The following is a 20,107-nucleotide window of genomic DNA, read 5'->3' on the forward strand; positions in this document are numbered from 1 at the left end:
GCTCAGTCCGATGGTATTTGAAGGTGCTCAAATATGTCAGCTTCTACTGGCACGTAGAAGAACTCCTGTGGGACTAAATTCCAGCACTTTGTTATATCCAAAAACTATAAAAGTAGTTAGTGGAACATAAAGCAAATAACATTATTATATTAGAAGCACTTGGAATGTTCCAAAACAAACCAAGAAGTACACAACAGAAACATTCGAAACAGAAGTTCAAAGCTTTCCACTCTCAAAAACAACTCACTAAACCAAGGATGCAGGCATGGCCTACGTGTATACTACCCATGCAGCCAGTATTATAAGAAATAGACGAAAAGAGAAACCACTCAACCATCTGGCGCTGTACATTTGCATCCATTACCACGTAGCCATGCCCATCACAGTGTGCAAGCTGTCGCTAAAATGTAAATATCTCCAAAATTTTGAGGAATTTTTAAATAAAACTTTGTATTTGTTTAGAAAGCCATAACCTTTCGTCTTGAGATTTTTTGTAGGATGTTAAAAGGTTTGTTTTTTTCACCTATTCAATACATATAAATTTTATAAATTAGGAATTTATTGTAGATTCCACTTGAGACATGTTTCGCCCTTCATTGAGGGCATCATCAGTCAAAATATCACCTCAAGGTAAAAAATCAGGTAACTGGTTAGTAGTAGACATGTACAAATTAATACATATTATTAACAACATATAAAAATTAAGTATGGGAAAAAATTTTGCACAAAAGTGATGGTTGAACATGTAGGTTTAGATGAAAAGTCAGCACCAATGCCTAAAAATAACAAAGTAGAGTTCTGCAGTGGTGCTCTGGAGAAACAGTTGACGCAATCATATGAAAATAAAAAGTTTAAAAAATATTTACAATAAAACAATTAAGGGAGAAAAGGTGTAGTGTTTGGCATCAATGTTAGTAACCAAAAATTGATGTCAAAGGTTGGTAACTATACAGTATTTACATAGTTCAATTGAACAGTTGAGATAAAGTTTTTTAAAATATTTACATTTCACATTCAGCGTAAATGTTTGTAATAAAAACTAATGTTAATGATTGGTAACTATATAGTAATTACATTATCTAATTGAAAGTTGAGAATTTACAATTATATACATATTTATACAAGAGCAGCTGGTGCGCAAGGATAAAAAATTTTAGTACCAAGTGCGTCCTGATGTTTTAGAGGTTGGAAGAAAGAATTAGCATTGACATTTCAGAAATATGTAGAGCAGATTATTTTAGTTAAAAAATCACCAGGGGTAGGGGAAATTTTTTATAGCCAATTGAGGTTTTATAGGCATCAAGGTGAAAGTTTTCCAGTTGAAGCGCCGAGATCGGGACGGAGACTGGTCAGTGTGGCTGGAGATTCATGGGTAATCCGTGCGTTTGAACGACAACAATGGTGACAGTTAAAGTGGGTAATTGCTAATTAGGAAAAATGTTGTGGGTTGAAACTTCTGCTTATTCTTTTAGTTGGCGGCTAACCGCATGTGCGTATTACCGACTGAGCCTCCTTCTTAGTCCACCAATACTCATCAACAATCACCTCTCAGCGACACATCAGATAACTTCCACTTCTTACAATACAACTTTCAACAACTCGCCGGAACCCAGTGCACATCGGCACAAATATGGCGGGCCACTACGGCTCCTCTTCGCAGTCAGAATAAGATGATGCCTCACCTCAGCTTTAACGCTCTGACTCTGCAGTTGCCGTATACTTTCTAATCTCTCCACAGCAGTCCACAACACAAGCAACTCTATTCTATCTCACCAGACCAGTAAAGACCGACAACTTCATCCCGTAGTCCGCCTTATTTTATTCCACGGAACAATATCATTTTGTCTCACCGGCATTTCACACCGATGTCTCCACATCACAATCGATGCTACAGAAGTCAACTAAAAGAATAAGCAGAAGTTTCAACCCACAACATTTTTCCTAATTAGCAATTACCCACTTTAACTGTCACCATTGTTGTCGTTCAAACGCACGGATTACCCATGAATCTCCAGCCACACTGACCAGTCTCCGTCCCGATCTCGGCGCTTCAACTGGAAAACTTTCAGCTTGATGCCTATAAAACCTCATTTGGCTATAAAAAATTTCCCCTACCCCTGGTGATTTTTAACTAAAATAATCTGCTCTACATATTTCTGAAATGTCAATGCTAATTCTTTCTTCCAACCTCTAAAACATCAGGACGCACTTGGTACTAAAATTTTTTATCCTTGCGCACCAGCTGCTCTTGTATAAATATGTATATAATTGTAAATTCTCAACTTTCAATTAGATAATGTAATTACTATATAGTTACCAATCATTAACATTAGTTTTTATTACAAACATTTACGCTGAATGTGAAATGTAAATATTTTAAAAAACTTTATCTCAACTGTTCAATTGAACTATGTAAATACTGTATAGTTACCAACCTTTGACATCAATTTTTGGTTACTAACATTGATGCCAAACACTACACCTTTTCTCCCTTAATTGTTTTATTGTAAATATTTTTTAAACTTTTTATTTTCATATGATTGCGTCAACTGTTTCTCCAGAGCACCACTGCAGAACTCTACTTTGTTATTTTTAGGCATTGGTGCTGACTTTTCATCTAAACCTACATGTTCAACCATCACTTTTGTGCAAATTTTTTCCCATACTTAATTTTTATATGTTGTTAATAATATGTATTAATTTGTACATGTCTACTACTAACCAGTTACCTGATTTTTTACCTTGAGGTGATATTTTGACTGATGATGCCCTCAATGAAGGGCGAAACATGTCTCAAGTGGAATCTACAATAAATTCCTAATTTATAAAATTTATATGTATTGAATAGGTGAAAAAAACAAACCTTTTAACATCCTACATTCAGTATCTTCAATACGGATAACAATGATTTTTATCACTTGAGATTTTTTAGCGTGGTTTACTGTATGACCCCACTTAATCTATCCATTTGCTACGTAATTGCATCTAAGTGCTTGACTGATTCACACGTGTGGAGTATGAGTTTTTGGAAGGCTTATCAGAAATTGATCATCTCGCTTACATATTTCCCGTGAGGGAATAGAGATGGTCTAATTTTTAGCTTTGTAGCCTCGTATAGCAACAGTGGATTTTGAGACAATACGTGTTATAATATATGCCATAGTACTCCTGTATTGCACAGGACATATAGAATAAGCAGTTTTGACCAATTTGATTTCTCCTGATTTTTCCTGATTTTCATATCAAAATCTCCTGATTTTTGGTTTTGTAAAGTTGTCAGGTATGTTCCCGCATCTTTCCTGCTATCACGGAAATTTAAAGTTGGAATAACATATGCAATCAACAAAGACGACATGCTACTTTCCTACGTGTCTAAAAAGGGAAGAGCGGTGATTCTCATATTAACAATGCATCTCCCCAGAGAAAACGACATGGAAACGGGAAATTTCTAAATTATGGCTCACTATAATAACACAAAAGGTCGTGTTGATACAGTTGTTGATGATGAACGCCAAATACTTCTCAAGCCGCCGTGCACAGCGCTGGCTCATGGCTGTCTCCTTCAGGGTTATCAGCGCATATATTGTTCGCCAGTTTTTCAATGAAAGAACTATATTTAGCAAGAAAACTTTCGCGAAATGATTGAACCTACAGTGCGAGAAGGCATAAAGAAGAAACGCCTTCCACGAGAACTGTAATTTTCTTTCAATCAAATTGTGGGAGCCAGAGCATATCTCCATGAAGACCTGGGCTACCAAGACAAACTGCCGAGGGATGTAAGGAAGATATGTCTAATTTGTCCATCAAAAAGAAAGAAAAAACAAGCTTCTTGCGTCGCAAATACAAAGATTCAGTTTGTTCGGAATGTCAAGATTTGTCTGCCATGCATGTAATGCGACGGTGACTATGGTCACTTTGAATAGTGCAAATTTTTTCTGTATAATTTATAACAGAGAACACTTATCAATTTTAACATCATTGTATCCTGTATAACATTTAAATTACAATATCAAAGTTTTCAGGAAGGAAATGCTTTCAGTTATTTTGATTTGTGTCCATGTGTGCAAATTTTGAGTGTAACATGAACAAATTACTTTAAAAATGCTGAAACTACATTTTGTAAACCTAATGCATTTTATGGTTTGTTAAGGAATAAACATGTAGTACAAAACACAAAAAAAATTTTGGAAGTGATATTTACATGTTTTACCCACCTTCCATATGCGGTCTGGTGGACCGCACAACTGTAGTTTGCTTATGCAGACGTGCCAACTCCCAATGTAAGCAGGAGACTCCCTATTTTTGACCCTTCCTCCCTCTCTCCCGATCGCAGAAACTTATCTCCCAGTTTTGAGAACAGATTTAGTATTCCTGTATATTTTTGAAAATCTCAGATTTTTCGTCGTTCTTGAAGTACTTTGAGAGAACTATTGTTCAGTGAGCGCTGGCAAGACGGATGCAGTCAGCAGAATTCTGGAGAAAAACGTAAAAGCAGTTCAAGGAGACCTGTTCTTTGAGTATAAATCTAGTCTAGGAATTTATGAAGAGGCCTAAGGCAGTTACAATGAAGTCATGTGTTCTAAAACTCAAGCATGCAGTATTTCAGTATTTATAAATTAATGAATTAATTATAAATAAGAGTAATTACATAATTGAGTAGTATAATGTATTAAATATTCTTCAAAGTTACATTATTAATGATGTGTCGTAACATATTGTGACCTTTCACGCATCTCAAAATTCTGGGTTCTTGTTGGCAAGTTATGCCTCAGCTGGTGTCAAGCGGAGATACAAAAGATTCCACTCTAGGGACGTGAAAGTTCATAGAGTTGGGTCACAGAATCGCATCACTGGCTCTATGTTGATTTGACCGACGTATGAGGACATTTGTTAATTAATATCTTAACCTAAAATCATCATGTCATACCTTACTCTATTAAATAAGAAAACTGGAAATATTACTTTTCGTGGAAGGATGTTCTGTTTAATGACCAAAATATTTAATATAATAACTACAATGTTAATGTAAAAGCAACACAAATGGATGTTAGAAGTGACTGAACGTTACATTAATCAAAAGAAAACAATCTTAATCTTTGACTCTTGTCAATATTTCGTTTCACATTATCATATTCTTATTATGACAGGTTGCTTAACAATAATAATTTTTAGAATTAGCCAAGAAATCAAAAAAAGAAAACCAACCTTGCATTGCTGAAGGCTTAAATTTATAATTAAGTCCATCATTTGCCACATTTATCTTCCAACTGATGGTTAAGATTATAAAATCTTGTTGGCTTGGCACATCTATTCACGGATCTCAAATACATGTCCTAATATCCCGATATTATTTCTAAGTCATCTTTTAATTCATCGAAAAATCTAGCTAAACAACTTGAACACACCAATAACCCGTGCTTATCACTATCATTCAGGTAAAAAAATGATCAAAGAACATAGGATAACATTATAATCCTTCAGAGATTAACATTGAGCAATAAAATAAAGTTAATCCCTTCTGAGCTCCATCGGCATCTGCACCTAAATAATGAACACCTGAAAATACAATCGTCACCAACTACAATGATCCAAGATCTACGGTGACTCTGCAGGCTCTGGTGTCCTCCATGAAATAAACCTGGAAAAGCTACTTCAACTCAAGCGTCAACTCAATGATCTACAAGAAGAAATTCAGCTACCAAGAAAATCAGTCTACAAATCACACATAAATGAGTTACACATTCCATTTGTGACATGGTTCTCATCTGCGTGGTGTCATTAACTAATGAAGATCTCACGTTATTCTCTAATATTGTGCGCAATTACCTATACTGTATTTAATATATCGTGGGTGATCATCCTACCAGTGTTTTTGGTACGCCTCGAAACATCATCGCAAATATTGCCTTTATGCCTAAGTAATCGCCATTCATTTACTGCAAATCAAATTCATACGCATGACGAAATCAATCTTTACTACAACAAATATCACCAGGACCTCTACATTGCATTATTCTATTACATGCTTAATCCCAGTGAAACATTCTTCGACGATCCATATAACATTAATCACTCACATTATTTGACGACTCTATCACAATAAACCTCTCATCATTTTATACACGTCATGCTCAACGAATTCTCATTTCATTTAAAACATACTCAGGCACTTTATATTATGAAGACTATTCATCTTAACAAAATTATCAACGCAATATCATCGCGACATTATCGCACATTCGCGAATACTACGTTTGACATAAAATGATCGTAGATGACTCTAAATCACGCACATATTTACTTCTAGATTCCTTCAAACATATATCCGAACCATAAATCAAACTGAGATTTCTTCATAATGACACTATGTGTTATCCATGCCTAAATTTTAACTGCATAACACTTACTAGCGACCGCTTAGATTCTCACAACATAGCGTTCAGTATATCATAATTCAGGATCATTCATGTCACAACTTACAACATTCCTACCCATCTTAAGGTAATGATTGATAACTAAAACGGTTGCCTTCAAGTTGTATAACTGGGCATGTCACATTTTTTGACAACGTAAAATACACTACTCTAAGCAACTACATAGCGGGATAATAAGACATTGACTTTGAGTACTTATTGGTCGTTGGCTTCAGGAAGAAGACACCTATTATCCTTCGGTATAGGTATTCTATCTGTTGGTGTCCATCCCAGTATTCATCAGATCTGTTGACACCGCCTCATAATTTAGCAAGCCATGCTGGGATTTATGACCATCTTATAAACATCTCCAATTGTACTTGACTTCACGATACCTGAAACTCGTAACATGCTATTAGTATAACATTACGTACATGAATATTATTCACAATATTATTATACAACACTTGCCTTAATATTTTTGAGAGAACCAGATACGTATCTCGCGTCTTTACAAATATTCTTATTACAACTGATATCGTAATACAATCCAACTTCTCATCTGATTCCTTTCCGAAACGTGAGCAACCCTTCTAATGGTTTAGAAACTTCAACAAACTGTAATCTTCTCTTTTTTAGAAACAAAATCTAATACTAAACTGCAATAATACGTCGGTTTACTTTTTAAAGACTTCTCCTTTTTTCCGTAGCTTCCCATACGTTTTTAATGTTAAACGCCTGACTTCTTGATACAGAGTACTCCTACACAATCATTAACATCGGCAAAGGAATTCGTTTAACAATCTGTCACATAATATTTTAGTTTACCAATCGACTATTTCATCACCAGTCTCGATTCTTGAATGATCGGACTAGATAGGCAAGGTATGGTCACCATATACAGATTGAACTTGGCCCATTTAATCAAACTCATTCCATGGCCTCCGATACATTTCTGCCATCAAAGTTTCTCGCCATTTATTTACATTTACTAATATTTTCCTCGAAGAAACTGATGTATATTTAACTCTGTATTTCGTACTACGACGTACTATCGTCAACCATAATTTAATGAGATACCACGGGGTTCTGAGCTTATTATCTTTTTGACGGTACCTTCAGTCCGTTGCCTGTTGTTTATGTAGTTGAGAGAGTTATTTGAACTTCTGACATACTTGGACGTGTAATAACTGGACGTACGATTTCATTAACTTCCATTTTACCATAAACTTCCAAGGTCTCCATTGACTAATCCATCATTCATTGGAAGGTTATAATGTCGGGATATTGCAAGAGACTATTCAGAGTCTTGACAGTCTCATTTTAAAATACACTGCCATTATTACAAGGTTAATGTGAAAGTTTCTAAGCTGATGTAGAAGTGTAACATTTTAAAAGATTCTTTTTTAGATTGCTATAATCTCTTCCTTTTTCTTTTCCCAGGCATTTCATGAAGCATCAACCATAAAAGGCAAACCAACAGCAATTCTTGCCAAGACCTACAAAGGGAGAAATTTTCCTGGTATTGAAGATCAAGAAAATTGGCATGGTACCCCATTGGGAGCAAAGACTGAAGAAATAATTACTGTAAGTTTTCATTCATATATATGCATTATTAATACAACATAGGCACCCTTAGCTTATTATTAAAAAATATAAATTTAAAGTATGTTTTAAACAAGAATTCAGATAACAGCTGTTAGTATAATTTTATAAAATTACTATACCAGGAATAGTGCGCTTAGTGATTGGAAATGTAACAAACAAGTTTTAGGGCATTAGCATGAACAATTTTTCTTTCTGAAAATTATCAGGAAATGTTTTACACTGCAAGAAGAAACAGAACTGTTGGCATTTTGGTGTAAATGTTTTTGTAGATAATTTATTTTAAAGTGTTTTTGACATTGTGTTGTAGATTTGTTCCCCATAGGGATTTTGAAATTTTATTAGTCTTTGAAAAAGAGAATATATCTGCTCTAGAAACATGTACAGTTTTAGAATGTAGTAAATAAGTAAAAATATACTGTTGTATATTAATTGTGTTGACAAACAGAACATACCTTAGTCCTGTTTCACAGGTTTGATTAATGTTACTAGTCAGTACGGATCTAATGGGAACCGAATATGGTCAAGTTTATTAATACCAATTGTCCTGACAACCCTCACCTCTGTGGTCTGAAACTGCACTGGTTTTCATCGTACTCTGAACCACTGATTGCATGCTCCCTTCCAAAATGGTAGTGAACCCCTTACCTGGTATAGTGATCAGTGAAACACCTCGATGTTTGTTGTAATCCTTCCTGTGCCGTTGTTTATAGATAGGTGGAATTGTGAACATTCCATGCTAATATTTTTAGTTTATGAAGCCATTTCATCCCTGCCTTACAACTATATTTCACTGTTTCAGGTCGAATTTAATTTTTCTTGCAGCTTTATGTCAGTGGAGTTTATCTACTCTCCTTTCCACTTTAAGTGTGATTTAACCACATTAGACAGGTTGTTTGAGGCTTCTTCAGAATTTCTTTTTATGTTGAGAAGATTTGTTTAAACTATTCCTTTCACCTGTCCAACTATTCCCTTTGATGTATTATGTGTTCACCTGATTTAACCAAAACACTTTTTTTTGCTCCTCCCTTTCTAAGGTTCATTGCTGTCCAAAAACTTTTACCTGCTGCTTGACCTAGCCTTTCCAGATTATTACCTAAATCTTCCCCATGACTTACTCTAGGGTTCAGTAATTATTTGGTTCCTTCTGTTTCTTTCATCTGCATACAATTCCCTGTCTGCATCAGTCCTTGTTTTGGGACTTTTCTGATACACCTTCTCTGTGTTTACAAACTGTTCTTTCTTCTTTCCACATCTTCACACACGGTTATTGTAGGCATTCCCTTGCTGATTCTACTATAGCATACCTGTATGCCACCTATTGTCTTTCTATATCCTGAATCTGCTTATTGTCCATTGTTTGGAACTTTTCACTAATCATGTCAGTGTACTTCCATCCAATTTCCTTGTCCTGGATATTTTCTACCGTTATTCCTCTGCAGAAAGATTTTGCTTTCTGCCTCGTAGGGCTAAAGATAGTTCATTGAAGATTTTTTTTTTGCTAGGGGCTTTACGTCTCACCGACACAGATAGGTCTTATGGCGACGATAGGATGGGAAAGGCCTAGGAGTTGGAAGGAAGCGGCCGTGGCCTTAATTAAGGTACAGCCCCAGCATTTGCCTGGTGTGAAAATGGGAAACCACGGAAAACCATCTTCAGGGCTGCCGATAGTGGGATTCGAACCTACTATCTCCCGGATGCAAGCTCACAGCCGCACGCCTCTACGCGCACGGCCAACTCGCCCGGTCATTGAAGATTAGGTAATGGTCTGTTCCTTCGAATACCCACACATAGCTAACAGATTCCCTTACCATCCCATGTGTAACAGTGAATAGCCTTAAGATAGAAGACTGCATTTGTAACTGCTAATCCCATACTAGCACAGAAGTCCAATAAACTCTTCCCATTCCTATTATCTTCCATATCTTCTCCACACTTACCAATCACCTTCTCGTACCCTTCAGGTCTATTTCCAACTCTCGCATGAAATCGTGCACTAGCACTATCCTATTCTTGCTGTCAACCCTGACTATTATGTCTCTAAGTTCTTCATAAAATTTTTCAGCTTTCTCATCATCTGCACCCTCATATGGCGAACACACTGACAATTCTCGTTCCAGTTCCTCCAACTGCCAAATCTACCCACATCATTCGCTCATTTATGTGCCTAACAGAAACTTTGTTGCATGCAACACTATTCCCGATAAACAGTCCTACCCCACATTCTGCCCTTTCCCGTTTTACACCCATCAAAAACACTTAACTCGCATCTCTTCCTCATTATCTCACCTTACTCAAATATAATTTTCTAATATATGCAGGCGCATCTGACTCGGCCAGTTCTACCTTTTCTTTCATACGTACAGAGAGAGTTGCTTGTGCGGTTAGGGGCGTGAGCTTGCATTGGGAAATAGTGGGTTTGAGCACCACTGTTGGCAGCCCTGAAGTCCGTGGTTTCCTGTTTTCACACCAGGCAAATGCTGGGGCTGTACCGTAAGGCAACGGCCACTTCCTTCCCACTCCTAGCCTTTTCGTGTCCCATCGTTACCATAAGACATATCTTTGTTGGTGAGCTCCTCTTCAAATTCAATTTAGTTTGTCAAGTTGTTTCGAAGGAGTACCTCGCTTGTCAGATGGAATTGGGACTCGGTTACTCCAATAGGTCCCAAGGCTTTCTTGAAATGTTCTGAGCTCTGTGAATTCTCTGTAGCAGGATGCCACCCTACTTACACATAGTCCCGGTAAGAATCTCTCCTGAAGTTTAGAGACCAGCGGCAGATTGTATATACAGACGTGCCAAGTCTCCCGATTTAAGCGGAAGACTCCTTATTTTTCATAGTTCTTCCAGATATCCCGATCACCGGGACCAATCCCCTGATTTTCAGAGCAATGTCAGTAATTTTCACATTATTTTAAACTCCCGCACGTTTCCTAGTTCTATCGATATGACTGAATATGGCTGGTCGATAGTAGTTCTACTAATGAAACCAGATGGCAGTACGGGGCACGGTGGCCGGTCGTGCTCTTCTTTGGTCTATAATACAGTCAAATACTCATTCTATTTGGTCAAATACTCAAATAGCTGAATAGGAAGTGGAAGTCGTTAGCGAGTAACCTAATCTCACAAGGGGGCATTCCCTACTCATCACCACCGATTTCGCTCAAATTTATAGAACATGCAGGGCTTGCCTAGAAATGAAAGTACCCAAAGTGGGAACTCCAGATGGCCAAGCGTATAGAAAATAAAAATAAAAATAATGATGCTGGGCGCAGTTCTCGCACCGTATAAGCCACTTACGTTAGTGCGAACGCCGAGCAGTAGTTGGCGTAGCGGTAAGAGCTTGGACTAGTAATTCGAAGGTCGTGGGTTCGACTCCCCGTGTGGAGAGTATTTTTTCAATTTTTATATTATTCATTTATTTTATTTATTTGTATGCAAAAGGCATATAGGACATCCTTTTTGTAATGAACGCACAATTGTAGAACATTTGGAGTTGCGAACTTTCCTGACGTGTTCAAACAGAAATTCTTTTTTCTCCTTCATTGGCTATCTCCCTCCTTGGGGAATGTGCCATAAATGTAAATAGTAGTTTCGCTGTAAGATTAGTTTTCACTTGACAGGTGAAAGTTGCTCCTGACGGCTGTACACAAACAATAGATTCTTGGCGCAGGTAGAAAAAAGTCTGACAATTACGAAGTAAATCCCAATTTTTTACATTTTCTATGCCTTTTGCATATAAATAAATAAATAAATAAATAAATAAATAAAATGAATTGTTCACCTCTTTGCTTAATTGGAAACTGAATACTATAAAAGTTGACAGAAAAAGTCTCCACACGGGGAGTTGAACCCACGGCCATCGAATTACCAATCCGAGCTCTTACCGCGTCGCCAACAATTGCTCAGCGTGCGCACTAACGTAAGTGGCTCATACGGTGCGAGAGCCGCGTCAAACTTTTTATTTTTATTTTCTATACGCTTGGCCATCTGGAGTTCCCACTTCGGGTACTTTGATTTGTAGCCAAGCCCTGCATATTCTATAAATTTGAGCGAATCGGTGGTGACGGGTAGGGAATACCCCCTTATCAGAAGTAGCACACCATAGACGCCTATCCGGGGCAGGACCTCCATAAGTGCTTGTGTTATGTCTTTTTGTTTTGGCCAAAATGTTAAAAAAAAAATATGATGCAGTGTTAAAAATGCTTATAGGGAAGAGTTTCCATATTTCAGTGAATGCAGGAGGGGACCAACGTTCACATCAATCGGTCGCCACTGATCTGCATTTAGGGCAGTCGCGCAGGTGGCAGATTCCCTATCTGTTGTTTTCCTAGCCTTTTCTTAAATGATCGCAAAGAAATTGGAAAATTATTGAAAATTTCCCTTGGTAAGTTATTCCAATCCCTAACTCCCCTTCCTATAAACAAATATTTGCCCCAATTTGTCCTCTTGAATTCCAACTATATCTTCATATTGTGATCTTAACCAACTTTTAAAGACACCACTCAAACTTATTCGTTTATTCATCTACTGATGTCCTCCCACTCCATCTCTCCACTGACAGCTCGGAACATACCACTTAATCGAGCAGCTAGTCTTTCTCCCAAATCTTCCCAGCCCAAACTTTGCAACATTTTTGTAACGCTACTCTTTTGTCGGAAATCACCCAGAACAAATCGAGCTGCTTTTCTTTGGATTTTTTCCAGTTCTTGAATCAAGTAATCCTGGTGAGGGTCCCATACACTGGAACCATACTCTACTTGGGATCTTACCAGAGACTTGTATGCCCTCTCCTTTATATCCTTAGTACAATCCCTAAATACCCTCATAACCATGTGCAGAGATCTGTACCCTTTATTAACAATCATATTTATGTGATTACCCCAATGAAGGTCTTTTCTTATATTAACACCTAGATACTTAGAATGATCCCCAAAAGGAACATTCACCCCATCAAAGCAGTAATTAAAACTGAGAGGACTTTCCCTATTTGTGAAACTCTCAACCTGATTTTTAACCAGTTTATCATCATACCATTGCTCACCGTCCATCTCACAACGCTATCGAGGTCACCCTGCAGCCGCTCACAATGTTGTAACTTATTTATTACTCTGTACAGAATAACATCTGCAAACAGCCTTATCTCTGATTCCACTTCTTTACACATATCATTGATATGTATATATAAGAAAATATAAAGGTCCAATAATACTGCCTTGAGGAATTCCCCTCTTAATTATTACAGGGTCAGATAAAGCTTCGCCTACTCTCTCTGAGTTCTATTTTCTAGAAATATAGCCACCCATTCAGTCACCTTTTTTCTAGTCCAATTGCACTCATTTTTGCCAATAGTCTTCCATGATCTACCCTATCAAATGGCTTAGATAGATCACTCGCATTACAGTCCATTTGGCCTCCTGAATCCAGGATATCTGCTATATCTTGCTGAGATCCTACAAGCTGAGCTTGTCGAATAACCTTTCCTAAACCCAAACTGCCTTCTGTCAAACCAGTTATTAATTTTGCAAACATGTCTAATATAATCAGAAAGAATGCTTTCCCAAAGCTTGCATACAACGCATGTCAAACTGACTGGCCTGTAATTTTCAGCTTTATGTCTATCACCCCTTCCTTTATACACAGGGGCTGCTATAGCAACTCTCCATTCATTTGGTATAGCTCCTTCAACCAAACAATAATCAAATAAGTATTCCAGATATGGTACTATATCCCAACCCATTGCCTTTAGTATATCCCCAGAAATCTTATCAATTCCAGCTGCTTTTCTAGTTTTCAACTTTCTTATCTTATTGTAAATGTCATTGTTATCATAGGTAAATTTTAATACTTCTTAAGTATTACTCACATCCCCTATCTGGACATTTTCCTTGTAACCAACAATCTTTACATACTGCTGACTGAATAATTCTGCCTTTTGAAGTTCCTCGCATACACACTCCCCTTGTTCATTAATGATTCCTGGAATGTCCTTCTTTGAACCTGTTTTTGCCTTAAAGTACCTTCCACACACCCTTCCACTTTTCACTAAAATTTGTATGACCACCAATTATGCTTGCCATCATGGTATTCTTAGCTGACTTCTTTGCTAGATTCAATTTCCTAGTAAGTTCCTTCAATTTCTCCTTACTTCCATAACCATTTCTAACTATTTCTTTCCAGTCTGCACCTCCTTCATAGTCGCTTTACCTCTCTGTTATAATATAGTGGATCCTTACCATTCCTTACCATTTTTAAAAGAACAAACCTATTTTCACATTCCTCAACAATTACTTTAAACCCATCCCAGAGTCTGTTTACATTTTTATTTACCATTTTCCAGCGATCATATTTACTTTTTAAAAACTCCCTCATGCCTGTTTTATCAGCCATATGCTACTGCCTAATACAGTAAAACCTCGTTAATTCGAAGTCGTTGGAACTCAAAAATTGGACTTCAAATTACATGATTTTGAATTAACCGCCAGTTCGCAATTCAGAAGTACTAACCCTTGCCGCGTTACGAAATATTCTAAGGCCCGTTACTGCATGCAGTTAACCTTGATTCACAGTTTATACCTTTCAAATGCCATGAAAAAAGAACTATTTCCAAAATGTATCCAAAAAGATGCATGTACAGTATTCAAATAATGCACTTGCATATCTCACCGGCAAATATAACCTCACGCAACAAAAGAAAGAAAAAAAAAGTACGATTCAAAGACGAGGAGAAATCTATGCTGGCTCCCATGTGCAAGTGCTTTATTCATTGGAGTACTATACTGTATGCATTTTAGATGCCTTGTATTTACACAGAAAGGACCCGATGCCCTTAAAATCAACGTTTCCTATGACTATCCTTGAACGATTTCCCGCCATGGCACTTCTCTCGTACTTCAGAAATGTAAACACTTGCCGCGTCACGAAGTATTCTAAGACCCATTAATACATGCAATCACCTCGATTCACAATTTAAACCTTTCCAGTGCCATGGAAAAACTATTTCCGAAATGTATCCAATAAGGTGCATTTACAATGTTCAAATAATGCACTTGGATAAGTCACTGACAAACATAACCTCACACAACGAAAGAAAAAACATCACAATTCAAAGACGAGGATAAATTATGCCGGTTCCCCTGTGCAAATGCATTAAATTTTGGATATCTGTACTGTTTGCATTTTTAGATGCTTTGTACTGAGATGGAAAGTGCCAGATGCCCTTAAAACAATGTAGCTTATCGAACTTTTCAATGACGAGGGATAAAGTTTCTCGCTTTCATGTGCATTGCAATTGCAACGCACTACAATGACCCCCATCCCCGACCCTTGTACGATTCCCCGGCTGGCAGTTTCTCCTTTAAAATCATAAGACCGTTTGGGCTCGCATTAAAATAAAGCAATGCAGTTTCATCGGCAATGACAGTATTGTTCGGTGCCTACGAATTTATTATATGAGCAACGCTTTTTCGTCAACTGTCGGCATCACCAGTTTTCGCGCATTCTGTTTTCCTGCACACTGCCTGTTGCGTGATATTACGGCGTCCCTTAAAAGGTTGAATACAAAAGAATTCCGATTTCATTCAACTTGGCAATCGTGAAGCGCACTGTAGACCCACCGGAGCGAGTGTAAGTGCGGAAAGCTACCCGTCCACGTTCCGGAACACGCGTTCTATTATGCCGCGGATAAATTTAGAGTTTAAATTACTCTGTAACATACTATTGTTTTAAAATGTAAAGGCAGTTTCGAATTAAGTCTGAATTTCGGTAATGGAGCCGACACTGTACTTCGATGATATAGATGTTGATTCCCATAGGGAATCTGAAATATTTGTTCCGAATGAGTAAATTTATAATACCAATATAAATGGTCCGTTATTGGACATTATAAATTTTCCAGCTAACTCATTCCTGGTTGCCAGCGTTTCGCCCTCATGTGCTAGGCTGGGCTCATCAGTTGGTACGAATTATCCATATTTCGAATTAAACAATTTAAATAACATGCAAAACTGTATCTCATGTTTCCGGGAACAAGAGCTTCTTCGAATTACTTGGGATTTTGAATTAATCGATTTCAAATTCTCGAGGTTCTACTGTAGTCCTAATTTTAATACCTTCCTTTCTTTCACATTTATTTTTAACTACGACAAAAACAGCTTCGTGATCACTAATACAATCTATTACTTCGTTTTCTCTATAGAGCTCATGTGGTTTTATCAGCACCACATCCAAAATATTCTTAACTCTAGTTGGTTCCATCACCGAGCTCGATAGCTGTAGTCGCTTAAGTGCGGCCAGTATCCAGTAATCGGGAGATAGTGGGTTCAAACCCCACTGTCGGCAGCCCTGAAGATGGTTGTCCGTGGTTTCCCATTTTCACACCAGGCAGTTGCTGGGGCTGTACCTTAAGGCCACGGCCGCTTCCTTCCCATTCCTAGGCATTTCCTATCCCATTGTCGCCATAAGACATGTCTGTGTCGGTGCGACGTAAGGCAAAAAAAAAAGGTGGTTCCATCACTTTCTGAATCGGCTGCCCTTCCCATATTAACTTATTTGCCATTTGTTGGTCATGCTTCCTGTCGTTCGCATTACCTTCCCAATTGACATTTGGTAAATTATCACCTGCTACTATCACGTTCCTTTCCATATCATTTCCAACATAGCTGATTATCTTATCAAATAATTCTGAATCAGCGTCAGCGCTACCCTTTCCCGGTCTGTACGCTCCAAAGACATCAAGTTGCCTATTATCTTTAGAGAAGAGCCTTACACCCAGAATTTCATGTTTTTCATCCTTAACTTTTTCGTAGCTTACAAATTCTTCTTTCACCAGAATGAATACTCCCCCTCCTATGATTCCTATCCTATCTCTACGATACACACTCCAGTTCCGTGAGAATATTTCTGCATCCGTTATATCATTTCTCAGCCGTGATTCAACTCCTTTTACAATATCTGGTAAGTATATATCTATTAAATTACTTAATTTGATTCCTTTGTTTACAGTGCTTCTACAGTTGAGCACTAACATTTTTGTCATGCCTACTTGATTTCCAGTTCCCTGTTCGCTTAACACTGCTCCCTAAGCCACCCCGTTTCCCTGAACGTACCTACCTATAACCCTTCTAAACAAGTTTCCTAACTTATATGTACCACTGCGGTTTAAGTGAAGGCCATCTGGGCGCAGATCTGTCTCCCTGTCTCCTACACATTCTGTGCTATATGCTTTTTTTTCAATTGCGCATAGCAGGAAGTGCGATATTCTCAAACAAATGCAAACGAAAAAATATAAGGAGAGTGTCCAGTGTGTAGAAAGAAACCAGAAACTGAACTTTTCATGCAAAAATCACGATGTAAATCCTGTGACGAATGCCGAGGCTTTATTTAAATCATTCATCATAGAACATAACCTGCCTGTAAATTGTGCCGACCACATGGGACCTTTGTTTCGCAAAATGTTCCCTGATTCGGAATTCGCTAAATATGGGTGCACTAGGACGAAAACAGCAGCTGTCATTACAGAAATGTGCATGGAAGAAGTGGCGAAATTTGTATCACATTTGCAGGTGAATGTATTTTCTGTTGCTACTGATGGTAGCAATAAAAGTGACTTGAAAATATATCCTATTGTATCTTTTTTAGGCCCAAACTCAATGAAATTCAAAGTTGTCTACTCTCTGTGCCTAATTTTGCTACTGGAGCTAACGTTGCCAATCTTTGCTCTCAGCTTTTCAGGAATTCTGTATTCCATTAAGAAACTGCCTAGCTCTTGGTGCTGATAATGCTCCAGTGATGGTAGAATTGAAGAATGGTTTGGCAGGTTGTTTGAAGCAGGAAAATAGTAACATAATCATCGTAGGCTGCTCTTGTGACCTAATTAATCTTGCTGCAGAGAAGGGTGCGGCGTGCTTGCCCGTAAATATAGATGAAAGTATAATTGATATATTTTATTATCTGGAAAGGAGTGCAAAGAGGAACGAAAAGTTCAGAGAGTTTCAGACTTTACACAACACAGAGATCAGGAAAGTTCTGAAGCATGTTCCTACTCGGATGGTTATCACTAAGAAGTTGTTTAGATAGGATTTTGCTGCAGTGGGACTCTTTGGTTGCTTTATTCAGGAGCAAAATTGTGAGTAAGGATTCTGAGATGAGAACTTTGAAGACTTAACAAATTTTTGTAAGCATAGTCTAAGTGCAGATGTCTTGTTTGTCTCAAAAGGTGAAGCATTGTTATAACATTTCACCACACTCTTCAGTTAAAAGGAAAACCCAGTCATCAGTTTCACTCAAAAAATGAAACTACTGATGACACACTTAAGAGCCATGCATTGTCACGCGAAGAACGACTGTTCATGTTCCTTCCATCAAATTTACATGTTTTTACCTTTTCCTCTCAAGTTTTATGGATATCTTTGAGCATCCAACCGTAGCTCTTCAGTCAAGTATGCTGCACAGCCACTTATTGAGGTCAGTTTCGGAGGAACTATTGAAGAATGTGATGGCAAGATTTGTGAAACTACAAGTTATTCAAAGCTCCTCTCTCCTTGATGTAGATTATCATACTCCAGCAAATCAAAAGGATGACTGTGATCTGATGATGGGGAACTCTTCGTTTGTTTTAGAGAACACTTTGAAGTCTGAGGAAAAGTGCATATTCTTTAAGTTTCTTAGGAAGTGTTTCTCTTCATCCTGTGACTACATGGTACACAAAATTCCGTTCAAAGATGAAGTTTCAATTAATGCAGAAGTTGCAAATATTTCTGCTATAAGGCATTTTCTAGCCTTGGGATTTTTCATTAACAACTCTCTGAACATTCTGACTAGTGAAACGGAACATTTAGATAATGAAACTGATATTCTGCACTCTCAATTCTGTAACTTTCAGCTCTAAGAAACAGACCTGGCAAAAGGAAGAATTGATGTTCAGTGGGCATTGGTAGGTCAGATGAAATCAGCTGATGGTGTACTTCAATGAGACATACTCTTTAAGGTGATGCTTGCTATTTTATCATTTCCACATAGCAATGCAGAATATGAAAGGATTTTTAGTGGAGTCACAAAGACAAAAACACAGTTCACATCCATGCTGTCTGAATAAACTTTGGAGAAACTTTAAACCTTAAAATCAGTTCAGCAAAGCAAGTACCTCGAGCAAAAATTTAGTTCAGAATTTCTGAAGAGGGCTAAGTCAGCTATGGGTGTGTTGAACAACAATTAGTCATAATGTGAGCAGCATGTTGAAGGATGAGAAGTCACATATTCCTAAAGTAAAGGTATGCTCAGTATTTAGTATTCACATATGAAAATGAAAATACACAGCCTGTTTCCAGTCATTCGACCGGGTCAGGAACGGAATGAATGAAGCCCCATCTAGCGGCGTGGACAGGAATTGTGCCGGCTGCCGAAGCCTGTGGCACTCTTTTGGGGTAATGATTGAGTGTCAGATGAAATTAAATGATATTGGAGTGTGTTGCTTGAATGAAAGATGACAGGGAAAACCGGAGTACCTGGAGAAAAACCTGTTCTGCCTCCTCTTTGTCCAGCACAAATCTCGCATGGAATGACCGGGATTTGAACCATGAAACCCAGTGGTGAGAGGCCGGCGCACTGCCGCCTGAGCCACGGAGCCTCTACTAGTATTCACATATAAATAATGAAAAAAAATATATGTAGAGTTGTTAATGTATTGAATTATAATGAATCGGTACATTCTGCCATCAGTGATGTGTCGTAATATGCCTCGATTCACTGCCAAATTTCTCCTGATTTTTTACTTTTGAAAGTTGGCATGTCTATATATGTCTTGGGCTGATCACCTAGATGTTAGGCTCTTTTAAACTAGCAGCATCAGCAGCATAATCATTACCATCATTATGGATTGTATAGTTGTAGCCACTTGAGCACTAGCAGGACCATGACTCAGAAATGTCCTAGATGCCCACTCCCATTCCATAGCACCTGGTAACCCGCATCTCAGGACCTCTTACTAGTCCACTTTGCCATTGTGTATGGTTAACGAACTAGGACGTGACTACATTAACTCACGCCACAATCCACATACCTCGAATGAACCCATAATGGGAATACAGATACG

The 20,107-nt window shown here is 37.8% G+C and overlaps 1 protein-coding gene across 2 annotated transcripts in view; it reads left to right on the forward strand.

Moving 5' to 3' along the window:
- LOC136863949 (transketolase) overlaps positions 1-20,107 on the forward strand; it is a 268,751-nt gene that overhangs the window by 160,859 nt on the left and 87,785 nt on the right. For both annotated transcript variants that reach the window (XM_067140399.2, XM_067140400.2), the window contains exon 5: positions 7,857-8,000. In XM_067140399.2, the coding sequence (XP_066996500.2) occupies positions 7,857-8,000 (144 nt within the window). The remainder of the gene's footprint in view (positions 1-7,856; positions 8,001-20,107) is intronic.

Source organism: Anabrus simplex, chromosome 2 (genome assembly GCF_040414725.1).
Source record: "Anabrus simplex isolate iqAnaSimp1 chromosome 2, ASM4041472v1, whole genome shotgun sequence".
Classification (NCBI taxonomy): Eukaryota; Metazoa; Arthropoda; class Insecta; order Orthoptera; family Tettigoniidae; genus Anabrus; species Anabrus simplex.